Genomic DNA, 15,922 nt, shown 5'->3' with positions numbered 1-15,922 from the left:
GCCGTTGGATCTGAATCCTACGATTGACCACGCCTTCCGATCTGTTCTTTCTTGCGTCCACTGTTTCCCGCTAATCACGTTATCTCCCACATCCCGCTTATCCCGCCCGTGATCTCCACCTCCCACTTATCCCGTTTCTGGTGGATGCTGGTTTCGATGGAAAAAATGAAAAATAAATAATTTGCGAGTACTAGGACTCGAGCCCACAACCCCTTGAAAGTTTCAGCACGCACAGACCAACCCGCTAACTAATGTTGTTTGTCTTGGTTTTACATGTTTCTAGTTGAGTGAACTAGTTCGACAAAATGAAATCGTAATTTGCTGGGTTGGGCGAGATTTGCTCCAAATTTAGTGGTTCTTGCCATCTATCCCGAGCATGGTAATATACGCAGCGCTTAGCTGGTAACTTAATTAGCTGAAACATGGTAACTTTTTGAGCCTACTATTTTTTTGTTGGAAAAACACCTTCGGTAACTCATGTGTAAATAACTTGGTATATACATATAGCAGACCTGATAAGTTACCGAGCCTAGACGCGATAACTTTCTTGACCCGGGAAAAAAAGTTGTTGAAAAGCATACATCCGGTAATTTATTGAACAACATGGTAATTGTGACCCCAGATTTTTTTTTGCTCTAAACATACTCTCGATAACTCATGTACATACGAACACCATGTTAACTTTGGAAAGAATGGAGAAAGAGTTGATGAAATATAACTCCCCCCTCCCCCACGGGGTGTGTTTTCTGTGAATAGCGGTAACTCACACATCACAGACTTGCTAACTTATGTACCCGGTTCCTGCTAACTTTACCGACCCCCCCGGGGGGTGATGAAATATCCTCCGGTAACTTTCGTGTGAACAACATGGTAAGTCACATTTCATAGACCCGATAACTTATGTGCCCCGGTCCTAGAAACTTTGTCGATAACTTCGGCGAGGGTGGGGGTGGGGGGAGTCGTTGGAACATACCACGGTAACTTCTGTGCAAATAACATGATAACTCAAACATGGCAGACCAAATAACTTATGTACCCCGGTCCTGATAACTTGGTCGGCGAGGATGGGGGTGGGGCAAGTCGCTGAAACATGCCACGGTAACTTTTGTGCAAAAAACATGATAACTCATACATGATAGACCTAATAACTTATGTACCCGATCCTGGTAAATGTGGCGACTGTGGCAAGGGGGGAGGGGGGGGGGCAACCCTGGTAATTTCTATGTAAATAGCATGGTAACAGACACATACAAAGTTGATAACTCCCATAGAAATGCCACTGTAATTTTTGACCAGATTTATTTGTTGAAAAACATACACCCGGGAATTTCTGTGTAAAAAGCATGATATCACAGACTTGATAACTAATATCTTACGTTTTAAACACCATGTTATCTTTCATCCAAGGGGGAAAAGTTTTTGAAACATTTTCACCAGTAATTCCCGTGTTAAATTGCCATACTTCCCCATGCCTTAACCTTCTCGTACTGTAGTTACCAGCCTTATCATGTTGCTCATACCATAGTTATCACGCTGGTCATGCCAAAGTTACCAAGCCAAACTTTATTTTTTTTGATATGGCAGAAATAAGAAAGGTTCAGATAGCATTGTTTGTCTACAATAAACAACAACAAAAGTTGGTTTAGTTGGTCATTAGGCTCAACCGCTATTGCATAGACCTAGGTTCAAATCCTATTTCAAGCACTTTTATTTTCTTCTCATATTATGCAACAAAAAACCAAAAAAAACCACTAGCGATTTATTATTTCCATCTATGGTTCTTGAGAGAAGGAAAAAAATCAGTGAAAGCGAGCGTGGGATGATGACGATCGCAATGACTGGTCGTTAGCACAGTTCTTAAAACAACATAATCTCTGGGAACACAAGCGTCTGGCAGTGCAGTTCAACAGCAGCAACAACAACAAAAAACCTCCACACTCCAGCGCAACATACTGCGAAGAACAGAGAGCACAATAGGCGCACACCTGGGACATTCAGAAAATACAGGACCAACTATCTTTATTAGTCGCCGGTTGGCTCCATGATGGCTGGACCGAGCCATCAGGTAGCAAGGGTGGTGGGGAAGCAACTGTCGTGCACGCAGCCGAGCACGTCGCGGTAGTCCCTGTGGATGGTGAAGTTGTCATACACCTTGCCATCACTGCTCCTCTTGTACTCAAACAGAAGCGAGGAGTGGTTGAAGGCCGTGAGCTTGGTGAAGCCGTAGTCTCTATCCCTGAACACGCTCCACTTGGGGACGGCGCTGGTGTAGCCGTTGAGGTGGCTGCCGCCGCCGCCCGCCACCACGAAGATGGTCCCGTTCATGGTGCCCGAGTAGCGGCTCCGCTCGCCGGTGACGCACTGGTTCTGGTAGAGCGGGCAGGTGCGCTCGTAGTTGTGCACGTGGCCGAAGATGGCAAGGTCGACGCGGTGCCGCTGCCACAGCTTCTGCAGGCTCTCCCGCCCCTCGGGCTCCTCGAAGGAGCCCTGCTCAGCGTACCACTTGTTGGAGGAGTATCCGAGCACACGGTGCGCCGTGAAGATGAGCCATGGCTGGTGCTTCCGGTCCACCGTGGAGAGGCACTCCTCAATGAACTTGTGCTGCGGCGTCCCCTCCCGCCAGTCGTGCTCCGAGTCCGCCACGCAGAACCGGAACATCCCGTAGTCCACCTTGTACCTTGAGACGATTGTAATTCACAACCCATTTCGCCATTCAGTTCGTCTGAAACCCATCACCTGTGGTTTCCTAGTATAGCTATGAGCTTTGCTACGTATGATTCGATTTTTTGTACGTACCAGAAGTTTGCTCGGTTCTCGGCCGGGTAGTAGTACATGGTCTCGGCGAGCACGCCGCACTCGCCGCCGGAGTCCTCGACGTCGAAGAAGCCGCCGGTGTCGGGCCAGTCCCGCTCGTGGTTGCCGCTGGCGATCATGTAGGGCTTCCGGGCGCTGATGGGGGCGACCTGCGCGGTGAACTGGTCCCACTGCGAGATGTAGCCGTTGGCGTAGGGCAGGTCGCCGATGTGGAAGACCATGTCGAAGTTGTCCAGGTCTCTAACCAGCGCGTCCGTCGTGTTGAGCGACCCCGGCTGGTAGTTGGCGTACTCGTTCGACCCGTCCCTCTCCGCCTTCCCCATGTCGCCGAAGACGATGACGCGCTGCAGCGAGCTCTGCCCCGGCGTCGGCGGCGCCCGGAAGGTGTAGGGCTTGCCCCACACCACCGTCCCGTCGGGGAGCTCGTGCCCGATCTTGTAGAAGTACTCCTTGTTGGGCCACAGGCCCCGCATGAACGCCGTGTGGATGAACCCCGGGTCCCTCCACCCGATCGTCCGCGCCGGCGCGCCGCACATGCTGCCGCGGTTGAAGGTTAGCGTGCCGGCGGGGGAGCGGGTGGGGTTCCCGGCGCCGGTGCCGGAGGTGACCATGCCCCACTCCACGAAAGGGTAGGCGTCGCCGACGTCGTAGCCGCTGGTCCAGGTCACGGCCATCTCGTCGTGGGTCTTGCCCTGCGCCAGCCGCGGGAACACCGGCGCCTTGGGGTTCTTGAACGGCGACAGCTTCGTCAACCCCACCAGCTTCGGCTGCAAAAAATTGAAGGCACGGCGTTCACGTAGGGCTAGCAGTTGAGATCGTGACAGGGACACATGCAAGGTACAACCATGGAACTAGCTAGCTGTGGTTGCGTACGTTTTCGAGGCCGCCGGTGAAGAGGGCGAAGGAGAAGTCGGAGCGCTGGTTGATGAGCTGGAACTGGATGGTGCCCTTGCCCCAGTAGAGGTAGTTCGCCGAGAAGTTGGCGTACTGATACTGCACTCACAAGTCACACCACACACACAGAGATCGATTCAGCTCAATCATGGTGAGGTGATGAAATCTCAAGAAAATTTCTTGGTCAGCTAATCGACGGACCTTGATAGGCGCCGTGCAGAGCAGCGGCTCGGTGGGGTACCTCCGTGGGTTAGGGCACGAGCCCGAGCTGCATGCGTACACGAGTCAGAGACACACGATAGCAAATCCGTCATATACATCGGTCGATATATGATATGGTGCCAAGGAGGTGCGATCATAGTTACATGAAATCGGAGGGGGAGAAGACGGCGATCCAGTCGTCGGTGGCGGGGTTTTGCCAGCCGTATTCCACAGTGACCGTTGCAGTGTCTCCTTCCTGTCACAGGCAGCTCAAAATTCTGAGTTGCTTACATTTTATCTTGTTTTTATTATCTTGGCTCAGATAGAACATTCCACACTTTATTCAGATATCCAAGAACCATCACAAAGTATCTGGCTCTGTGTGCATCTTGGGATCGGAAGAGATTACATTATTCACAGTGACCATTAATTGTAGTGTCTCCTTCCTGTGAGAGGCAGCTCAAAATTTTGAGTTGCTTAGGTATTCTTTAGTTTTTATATCTTGGTTGAGATAGAACATTTGAAACTTTATTCATACCCAAGCGCCATCACAAAGTATCTATCCAGGTTCACTCTGTATAACAATATAACATGTCCTTTGTATCTCAAAATATTTTGCTTGCTTTGTCCTCCTGGATGTAAGATCCAACCCATAAACTAGCTAAACAGTTAGCTTTACATACAAACCTGCTGGTCGCCGTCGCCGAGCAGCAGCGCACTCGCGCGCACGTACGCGGAGCCGTGCAGCTCGACGGTGGCCTTGTGGATGGCGATCTTGGACAGCGGCTGGACCCCCGCCTCCGGCGAGGCGCTCGCCGTTGCCGCCATGGCCAGCACCGCCGCCAGGACGGCGACATGCGCCATCCCCATGCCTATGCGTCGGCTGTCACTCACACTCCTTTAGCTAGGCTGCCACCGTGCGTGCTCCAGGGGTGGTGACCGTGAGATCTAGTCCAGCGTACGCCATGCATGGTTGGCATGGCCGGCCTATATATACACGTAACCAAGTGGCAGGACAGGGAGGAAGCGGGAGTCTTTTTACAGCAACATCATTTTATGTTGGAAATTGGTCACTGCTGGATGGTACTACTCGTGGAGCACGCGTTATTATGGTGGCCTCGTGGAGCACGCGCACGTACAGCGCTCATGCATCTCCTGCCACGCAAGTTAATTATTTGATTGACATCGAGATGCAGATGCTGTCGATTGATTCTGGCCAGCCGGCCGGGGCTAGAGTGAGATAGTATCGGTGTGGGTTTGTGTCGTCCGATGAACGCCTATGCAACACAACAAACTCTGCCGAAGGTTCTCTCGTGGAGAGAAACTGATTTCTACCAAACTCAGGTTCAGCGTACTTCTGCTAGAAAGCATGTACTCGATGTTTAGAAGGACGTGGGTAGCCTGTCTCTAAAGCAAAATATGAAGACATGAACACAAGATGGCATGCATGGCAAGTTGGCAACTAGTTCATGCCACCAAAGAAATGTTGAGGTGATGAGAACTGTCTCCCACAATTCTCAAGATCCGATTGAGTGTCCCAATTGGCTCTCGAAGAGAAACATATGCAAGAGTTGGAGGTGAAGAGGCAGCATGCGGTGCTGCAGAGCAAATGATCAAAGACAACAATGAGGTGCTGGGATCTCAAACTGATGTCGTTGATGAGCGAAGATGTCAATGTTAACAACAGAGATGCCGGTTTAGATGACGATGAGGAACAAGTGACCTGCGAACTGAGCCAGGATACATGTGAATCCTTTGGGACAAAGTTGAACTAGCTGCAGTTGGAGCTTCACATCCAGAGAAATTGGACAAGGCGAGTGTGCATTTGTTGTACCACAATACCACCATACCCTCTATCTAGACCATTCGGTCTAGTTTGCGTCAAGATTCGTGCTATCCTTATATAGAAATTTCTCTTCATTGTCTCTCTCTTCCAAACAGGACAACATTTTGACATTGAAATTTTGCTGGTCAAATATACACAACTGCCACTCCATGTATATTTTTTTACGATTTTTCAAGAAAGATAAATTTGTTAACTTCTATATTTCGAACAAGTTCTATCATTTTTTAATAATTATATTGTGCCAAAAAAACACCAAAAACATTTCTGCACATGGTAGTATTTGTGTGATGTTGATCTGCAAAGTTTCGAGTTCAAATGCTCTTTTATTTGGAAGAAACTAAAAAGAGAAGTTTGCTTACACGAACTTTGACATAAAAATGGACGTAAGAATAAAGGGTACACTGATATGAGGGTACAACCAGAACCTGTCTCAACTCTCAAGAGCAAGGACGACAAAATGGAGGATCTGGCTAGAGAAAGATATGCTACAAAGGATGATGTGGAAGAACACATGTTGAGCTAATTAGAAATAGTGGAGATCACTCTCTTAAATACTCCCTCCGGCCCTTTTTACTCTGTATATATGATTTTGTAAAGTTTGATCAACTTTATAGAAAAAACTAACAACACACACAATACGAAATCAATATCATTAGTGTTTTATAACTTTAATATTGTAGATGTTGATATGTTTTTATAAATATGGTCAAACTTTACGAAGTTTGAGTTTAGACAAATCTTATAATATGTGGAGTAAAAAGGACCAGAGAGAGTATATTTGATATCTTCTTAAAATCAAAATTTAGCCCTATTTGGATCCTTTATTGGATCAATGTAGGATGTTCTTTGCATATGGTTGAATATAATATTGAATTGATTAACGGTGTAGAAAAAAGCCAGATTTGATTTAATGATGTAAGGTGACAAACCTACTGAAGCCCCTAGTGTCCCTAGGGATCACGCTCCGGTGATGAAGATTCATACATGGATAAAGATGAAGCATGCTGGGATAAACAAACAGAGCACACCCACATCATCCTAGAAAATCAATATCAAATCACGAGTCTTCCTTCATAGCGCACGAACGCATCTCCAACACAGACCATCTAATTGACATCACCAAATATCTTTGCAGATACATGTCCGTGGACACCCCGCGGGGCGAAGGCCATCCAATCAGAGTCACCAAATGTTCATCCTTGTCTGGCCTCCTCCCTTTGACAAATTTTATCTAGACCAATAGCAATTCAACCATACAATTAAAATAATTACAAACAAATGCAACTACTACCAAAAGCACCAGATGTTCATCAAGTTTTATACGCCCATCAATCCGAAAAGCCCTCAATCCAGCTATTCATGTCAAAGACCTCAAGTTTCGGCCTAATTTTTACACTCCTTTTGCGCAAAGCGTTTGTACATGCTAGCACCATACTCTTCAATGAATTTCACTACATCGGGATTCAAGCCGCCGTCTTCACCAACACCATCTTTTGCACCTCGGCTTCAGTCCCGATAGCAATCTCTTGCTCCTCGAGCTTAAGATTTTGTTTTGAATCACCATGAACATGTCAACCCCATATGCTTTCTTCTCCTCCTTCATGTCATTGCATTTGGCAGCCGCCTCCTCTTTCTTTGCCATGATGACCTTGAACTTCTTTGTCATCTTGGCCACTCCCCCTAGGTTCCTAGGCACATGGGATCCACGCAGATGCCAAACAGGTTTGGAACTGCTTGCAAAGAGAGGTTCTGTCCACCCATTGATCTAACCAAAACATGACCCCTTTGTCATTGCCAATAGAGAAGGACAACCCCATGCGAATCTCATGCTTAATCTTCTAGGTCGATTTCCAAAATTGGGAGCCCTCCATGCGATTGCAAGCTAGAAGTGGCATGCCCTGACGATACTATGCCTGAAGAAGCTGTAGCCATAACGCCCCCTCCCCACGGATGATCTGCCAGACTCACCTAAAGCATGAGGGCGATGTTCATACGACGGGAGGCAAGGATGCCCAACCCACCCAGTTCCTTGGGCAGGAAAATGTCTGCCCACTTCACCATGTGGTACTTCTGTCAGTCGTTCATCACTTGCCAGAAGAACTGGGAGAGGTCCTTATAAAACGAAACTATGCACTCCCTCCAGAAGAATATACATCCCCATCATATACATGGGGAAGCTGTAGAGATTAGAATCAATCAATATAGTCTTACTTCCCTTGAAGGTACACCATCCATGCCGCGGTTTGGCCCGCGCAGCGACCTTCCCCATAAGAGGGTCGAATGCGCTAAGAAGAACCTTCGAGTTAGAATGTCGCATCCCCAAATACACTATGGGGAAGGTGGCCAACCACCAATTCAGGTTGTCCACGATCCACTACTGCTCGGCCTCAGAATATCCCATGACGGCCACCTCCTCTTGTCAACATTAATCTCCAGCATAGACATTTCTTCGAAACACAAGAGGAGAAACTTCAGGTTATCGATGTTTAGGTTAGAGCCCTCTACTATAATCATGATATCACCCGCATACTGCGGGTGAGTGACCCCACTGACGAGTCCAAATTATTAGACCTATTTCACCGTTATTTTGTGCCTACTAGGTAGACTTTATGGAATTTTACTGCGTTTGCGCACTTCTTTTTGTTGATAATCCCTCAGGTTAAGGTTTATGGAGCAATATTCATTTATTGGAGAAAATCCCTCAAAATGGCAGCGAAATCACGTATTAAAGGTGATAAACACTTTCCATAAAAGAAGGCTGAAGAAACCGTCGTCGTTGCGCTTCCAGAACGAATGACGGAGTTCCATGCGCCCGCTAGCGCTCGCATGAGTGGTCGTTTGGTGCGACGCCACCTCTGAAAGATCAACTATTTTCACCCCGTCGGAGTGGATCAGGGATCAGGCGTTCAGAGCCTCCAGAAACTCATCTCGAAGGTAGAACCCTAGCCGTCGAAGCTCATTTGGCAAGGGGATCAACAAGAAGAAGGAAGAGATCCTTCCCATCGCGAGGGGAACACAGTCATCATCATCATCTTCATCATCGCCATCATCATCATCATCATCATCATCATCATCATCATCGTCCACATCCTTATCATTTGCAACACCAAAAACCCTAATGGATCCTTCGGTGTATCGGTTGATCTATTCATCCATGTATCCATTTACCATTTATTTGATGATTGTTGTTTCCATGTGTGAGTAGACCCTTTGTTCCCAGGGTATGGATGAACGCTAGTGTGTAAAAGGATGTTTGATATTAGGATTTAATATCCTCTTTGCATGTTCATGTTGATAATCTTTTTGGCGTTGGGTGAAGTCGACCATCCAACGTATGACGAGTCTAGACGGAAGGTTATTACTGTTGGCTAACTATGTGGTTGTGGAGTTGGGTGACATGACATGCCCCTTCACCCTTCGTAGCGGATAGTTGCAACAAGGGGTATAACGGATACCACTTTGGCTGCGACCACGGTGTGACGCCCTCGATTTGACCATACATCATACACGCAAATGTGTACGGTCAAGATCCAAGACTCACGGGAAGATATCACAACACAACTCTAGACACAAATTAAAATAATACAAGCTTTATATTACAAGCCAGGGGCCTCGAGGGCTCGAATACAAGAGCTCGATCATAGATGAGTCAGCGGAAGCAACAATATCTGAGTACAGATATAAGTTAAACAAGTTAGCCTTAAGAAGGCTAGCACAAAAGTAGCAACATCGAAAAGGCAAGGCCTCCTGCCTGGGACCCTCCTAAACTACTCCTCGAAGTCGAACTCCACTTAGAATTATCCTCAGGATCCTATGGCTCCTGGACTCCATCATATGATCGCAATAACCGGGAAAGGGGGAAAAAGAAATAGCAAATTAAGCAACCGTGAGTACTCATCCAAAGTACTCGCAAGCAAGGATCTAAACTACATATGCATTGGTATCAATGAAATGGGTAGTATCTGTGGACTGAACTGCAGAATGCCAGAATAAGAGGGTGATAGCTAGTCCTATCGAAGACTATGCTTCTGGCAGCCTCCATCTTGAAGAAGTAGATGAGAGTAGATGGTAAGTTAACCAAGTATCATCTTATAGCATAATCCTACCCAGCGACCCTCTCCTTGTCGCCCTGTGAGAGAGCGATCACCGGGTTGTATATGGCACTTGAAAGGGTGTGTTTTATTAAGTATCCGGTTCTAGTTGTCATAAGGTCAAGGTACAACTCCGGGTCGTCCTTTTACCGAGGGACACGGCTATTCGAATAGATAAACTTCCCTACAGGGGTGCACCATATAACCCAACACGCTCGATCCCCTTTGGTCGGGCACACTTTCCTGGGTCATGTCCGACCTCAGAAGATCAACACGTCGCAGCCCCACCTAGGCACAATAGAGAGGTCGGCACGCCGGTCTAAATCCTATGCGTGCAGGGGTCTGGGCCCATCGCACACCTGCACGTTGCGAGGGCGGCCGGTGAGCAGACCTAGAAACCTCCATTACAAAGGAAGTTGCATTACGCGGTCCAACCCGGCGCGCGCCGCTCAGTTGCTGACGTCAAGAAGGCTTCGGCTGATACCACGACATCGAGTGCCCATAATTGTTCCTGCGTAGTTGGTTAGTGCGTATAGGCCAGTGGCCAGACTCAGATCAAACACCAAGATCTCGTTAAGCATGTTATTTTGAAGTAACCGCGAACGCCGACCAGGGCCAGGCCCACCTCTCTCCTGGGTGGTCTCAACCTGCCCTGTCGCTCCGCCACAAAGTAATAGTCAGGGGCCGTCGGGAAACCAGGCCCACCACTACCTGGATGGAACCACCTGCCCCTTCAGCCCCCACATCGAAATCACTTGCGGGTACTCTACGAGCCGACCCGACTTTAGTCACCATAGGTTTCACATATTATGTATATAAGTATTTACCCGTGATCACCTCCTGAGTGATCACGGCCTGATAATATAGCATGGCAGACGGACAAGAATGTAGGGCCATTGATAGAATACTAGCATCCTATACTAAGCATTTAGGATTGCAGGTAAAGGTAATAACAGTAGTAGCAAAGACAGGCTATGCATCAGGATAGGATTATCGGAAAGCAGTAACATGCTACACTACTCTAATGCAAGTAGTAGAGAGAAGAATAGGCAATATCGGGTTGATCAAAGGGGGGCTTGCCTGGTTGCTCTGCAGACAGACACGGAACCTCGAAGGCGAAGTAGTCAATCACTGGTTCAACCGCGGTCTCGGGGTCTACCGGAAAGAAGTAACGAAGGGGGAACACAATAAATAACAGAACAATCAAAGCATCACAAAGCATACCATGGCAATACGTGGTGCTAGGGGTGACCTAACACAGTACTAGGTGCTACTGGCAAAGGGGGAAACATCCGGGAAAGTATTCCCGGTGTTTCGCGTTTTCGGACAGACGGATCGGAGGGGGAAAGTTGCGTGTTCGCTATGCTAGGGATGTGTGACGGACGAACGGATTGCGTATTCGGATTTGTCTCGTCGCTCTGAGCAACTTTCGTATACAAAGTTTTTCCATCTGAGCTACGATTTATTTTATATTAATTTTCAAAATTTTAAATGATTTTCCAATTTCCTGGATTTATATTTATATAAAAATATATATTAAATAACAAAAGGCTAGGTACACCCAGAAGTGTACCCATCCAACATATGGCAGGTGGGGCCAATTGATTTGGTTAACTATCCAGTCAGCTTTGACTAGTCAAAGTGAACAGTAATAGTGGGCCCCGGTTGTCAATGACACTAATTAAATAAACAAAGTTAATTAGTTTAATTCGTTAATTTGTCTAACTAAACAGAGTTAATTAGGATTAATTAACATGGTTAATTAAGTTAAATAATTATTTTAATTATTATTTTCCTATATACTTTTTTATCTTTATTTTCTTTTCTTTCCTTTTTGTTTTACAGGGGCGTGGGGCAGCGGGTGTGTGGGCTAACGGGGCGGGTGGAGCGGAGGCCGAGAGGGCTGAAAGGATCGATATGGCTGACTAGAGGGGGGGGGTGAATAGGAAAGTACCAATTTTTAACTTTTCTTTATCAAATTAAACTTTGCATCAAAGTAGGTTGTCTAGATGTGCAACTAAGTGAGCAACCTATATGATGCAATACCAACAAGCAAACAAGCAAGCAAGAGAAGTAACACTAAAGAGCTTGCACAAGTAAAGGTAAGAGATAACCAAGAGTGGATCCGGTGAAGACAATGATGTGTTACCGAAGTTCCTTCCCTTTGAGGGGAAGTACGTCTCCGTTGGAGCGGTGTGGAGGCACGATGCTCCCCAAGAAGCCACTAGGGCCACCGTATTCTCCTCACGCCCTCACACAATGCGAGATGCCGTGATTCCACTATTGGTGCCCTTGAAGGCGGCGACCGAACCTTTACAAACAAGGTTGGGGCAATCTCCACAACTTAATCGGAGGCTCCCAACAAAACCACGAAGCTTCACCACAATGGACTATGGCTCCGTGGTGAACTCAACCGTCTAGGGTGCTCAAACACCCAAGAGTAACAAGATCCGCTAGGGATGAGTGGGGGAATCGAAAATCCCTTGGTGGAAGTGTAGATCGGGGCCTTCTCAACCACTCCCGAGCAAATCAACAAGTTTGATTGGCTAGAGAGATAGATCGGGCAAAAATGGAGCTTGGAGCATTTAATGGAGCTTGAGCAATAAATGGAGCTTGGGGGAGGAAGAGGTAGGTCAAAGAGAAGAAGGGGACTCCCTTTTATAGTGGGGGCAACAATCCAACCGTTGCCCCCACCAACCAGCCCCGCACAGGGCGGTACTACCGCTAAGAGGGGGCGGTACTACCGCTAGGTCAGCGGTACTGCCGCACCAGCCAGCGGCACTGCCGCGCAGAGGAGACTAGTAGGGAATAGGACCCAACGCGGTACTACCGCGGTGGTAGGGGCGGTACTACCGCTCCTGAAACGGTACTACCACCTCTACAACCGCAACTAGTGCCGCAAAACCCGACACAAGAAAAAGACCCCTCGAGTCGAGGCGGTAGGAGCCAGACAACCCAGCGGTACTACGGCAGCGGGGTCACGGGCGGTACTACCGTTGTGGAGCGGTACTGCCGCTTGTGACCCTTCGGCCGTACTACCGCTGGTAGTGCGGTACTACCGCTGGGACACTGAAGAGAGAGAGAGAGAATCTCTCCAATGAGGCTGAGGACGAGGTGGTGGTGCCAGGCACCCCAGCGGTACTACTGCTGTGGAGACACGGGCGATACTACCGCTGTGGAGCGGTACTGCCGCTTGTGGCTCCTCAGCGGTACTACCGCTGGGTGGCGCGGTACTACCGCAGGGACCCAGACAGGACAAGGAAGAGAGAGGAGAGATCTCTTCAATGGAATGGAAAAGCTCGGAGGGTGAGAAGCTGATGTGTACGTGTTGATTCCACCCATGCAATACCCCAGCGGACCCCCTCTTGATAGTATGGTGCCCTCTATGCAACTAGTCCACCGAGAGAGAAACGAAAGAGCTACACCTTCTTGAAAGACACTCCGAGGGGAAGAAAACGTCTCGTGCCAGGGGAGAATCTGTGAACTATTCAAAGCACAAGATTAGTCCGCAAACATGTTGTCATCAATCACCAAAACTACCTTGAGAGAGATATGCCGTAACAATCTCCCCCTTTTTGGTGGATTGATGACAACTAGGGATTTGCGCAAGGAAAAGAAATAAAAGAAAGAAAACTAAGAACTACAAAATATAGACGGGCTCCCCCAGAATGTGTGCACCTGGTTAGAGGAGCATTCGGAAAGCAAGACACACACATCCGGATCAACACTCCCCCTATATTTTATAGTCCAACAATTCTAAGCACACGATATATGAGAGAAGAGAATATAACAGGACAAGCATGCAACTCATAATAAACTACAGTACCGAATAGACATAAGTAATAAGGTAGCGATAGGGAGCATATGTCTCACACCATATGTCTAGAACTTAGGACTCATGGGCACCGAACCAAACCAAACAAAGACACCAAGAGAACACACAAGAAAACACAAGATGACAAACACAAAGCACGGCACATATCCCTACACTCTCTCCCCCTTTGGCAGCGAGACACCAAAAAGGGAAAATAGCGACGCTACAACTCCAGGTGATGGCAAGCTGAGGATCTCGAAACATCAAATCTCAGCGTGATCGTCTGCATCTCCGTCGTTGGTCGAAAACTGCTCGGCGTCGGAGTCGGTCCAAGGGCAGTGCTGATGAATCCACTCCTCCTCTTTAGTGATCTGACCCTCATAACCACTGGCAACTATCGCTCCCAACTGACGCATGAGCTCCTTGTGGCGCATCCTGACATGCTTCTTCGCCACATGAGTCATGTACTGACAATGAGACTCCATGTAGAAAAGCTTTTTCAATTTGTTTTTAAGCTTCTTCGCCCATGAGGGTTCAGCACTAGAGGGGCCAATATCCTCCTCGTGATCATCAGTGGCCGCCCCACCCTCGATCTCCATGGCAGCAGTAGCAGCAGCAGCAGACAGACCCCCTGTTTGAGGCGCCGGGGTGACCCAATTGTCCTTCTTCCTCAGATGCTTGATCTCATGAGAAACCAAGTCTCCAGTCTCTAGCAACACTCTGGGATAGGTCTGTGCCCAGGCCCTCTCAATGAGCCTCATGATGAATGGACCATATATCGGGCACTTGCGCTCAGACACGGCAGAGAGAAGTTCAGACCACATGACATGAGAAATATCCAGGCTCTCTCCATTGCTTGCTTCCTTCTCATGCTGACAGAAAAGGAGCATGTCCACGAGGTAAGAGTGGACCATATCCAGATTCCCGATCCGAGGGAAGAGAGTCTCATTGAAGATGCGATGAAGAATGTCCAGATACGGAGACAGCTCATAGGTCTTCTTCTTAGTTACTGGTTGAACTTTCACAGTGCAGTAGGGCCAAAGGGCTTGCTTGTGGGTGGACGTAGCATTGCGGTGAGGGCGGAAACCGACAGGAGTCTCAAGCCCGTGATCCACCACATCAAGTAACTCCATGAAAGCCTTCCACTTAATGGAAAGCAGCTTGCCATTGGTCATCCATGTCAGAGTCCTGTCGACATCCATCCCAAGATGGACGGTGGCATAGAATTGAGACACCAAATCCGCATCGAAATCCTTGTTGAATTGCATGATCCTGAGAATGTTCAGCTGAGTGCACATCTGAAGGGCTTCGCCAAAGTACTCCGGGTCCTTCTCCATAGCATTAGTGTCAATGGAGCGAACATCAACAAAGAGATTCTTCTTGCCCTTGATCACATCAAAGTAGATGGCAAACTGAAAACGGTTCCAGAACGGGCGGTTGACCAAAGTGGGTTCTTGGTCCACCGCATAGGGGTTGCGGCGACGCTTCTCCTTGTTGGTCATCTCAGTCACAGTCTTCCCTTTTGGCTTATTGGCGGATATCTTCATTTGCTGAGGAGGTGGAGGAACACTTGCAGATGCGCTTTCTGGAGGCGATTGGGTGCTTGAGGAACCACCGGCTGGCTCAGAGGTGCGGTAGCGTTTTGATGTTGCACGCCCGGGGTTGATACGGCGAGCTTGATGCTCAGAAGGGTCATCACCTGGAGCCAAACACAAGAACACGCAAAACAACCAGAAAGAACGAGCATAAGCCAACAAACACAACAAAAATAATCAAGGTAAGGTAGGAATTTGATGGAATTTGGCATGCAACGATAGTACCGTGACATGCCCGCGGTAGTACCGCTCAAGCGGTAGTACCGCCCCAAAGAGAGCGGTAGTACCGCTCGAGGTCAAGCGATAGTACCGCTCCAACGAGAGCGGTAGTACTGCTCGAGGCGGAGAAACAGCAGTTTCCTATAGCACAAGGCGGAGAAACAACGCTTTCCTACTACCGTGGTCAGATCCGGCACTACCGGCCTGCCAAATTCAAAAATATTCCTACCAAACTCTAATCGAGATAGTCTAGTTGCCTTCTCCAACCAACTCAAGCCTAGATTTAGCCAAAAATCTAGAGATGCAACCACCATTGCCCCTAAGAAACAAGATCTGAAAATGAGACAAAAGGAAAGAAGGAACGGGGGCAATACCGGCATCCATGGCAAGAGAACGGGGTGGGGATCGACTCCACCAAAGGAAATGGAGAGGGACGCCCCGGAGACGG

The 15,922-nt window shown here is 48.1% G+C and overlaps 1 protein-coding gene across 1 annotated transcript; it reads right to left on the bottom strand.

The window, feature by feature from the left end:
• Window positions 1–1,820: 1,820 nt before the first annotated feature.
• LOC123150394 (nucleotide pyrophosphatase/phosphodiesterase) lies at window positions 1,821–4,879 on the bottom strand. The gene is made up of 6 exons (XM_044570251.1): window positions 4,597–4,879; window positions 4,074–4,165; window positions 3,910–3,976; window positions 3,688–3,807; window positions 2,797–3,581; window positions 1,821–2,677 (listed from the first exon to the last, which is right to left on the bottom strand). Exons 1-6 carry the CDS (start codon window positions 4,777–4,779, stop codon window positions 2,062–2,064), a joined length of 1,863 nt encoding a protein of 620 aa, XP_044426186.1. The 5' UTR covers window positions 4,780–4,879; the 3' UTR covers window positions 1,821–2,061.
• Window positions 4,880–15,922: the final 11,043 nt, after the last annotated feature.

The sequence above is a fragment of the Triticum aestivum genome, chromosome 7A, assembly GCF_018294505.1.
Source record: "Triticum aestivum cultivar Chinese Spring chromosome 7A, IWGSC CS RefSeq v2.1, whole genome shotgun sequence".
Taxonomy (NCBI): Eukaryota; Viridiplantae; Streptophyta; class Magnoliopsida; order Poales; family Poaceae; genus Triticum; species Triticum aestivum.
Note: the sequence above shows the minus strand (reverse complement) of the source record. Positions and strands in the feature narration are given on the sequence as shown.

Coding starts and splice junctions, on each gene's coding strand:
- LOC123150394 (XM_044570251.1), bottom strand. CDS start 4,779: ATGGGGATGGCGCATGTCGCCGTCCTGGCGGCGGTGCTGGCCATGGCG. Junction 4,166..4,596: donor TCGGCGACGGCGACCAGCAG/GTTTGTATGTAA, acceptor TGCCTGTGACAG/GAAGGAGACACTGCAACGGT. Junction 3,582..3,687: donor TCACCGGCGGCCTCGAAAAC/GTACGCAACCAC, acceptor AATTTTTTGCAG/CCGAAGCTGGTGGGGTTGAC.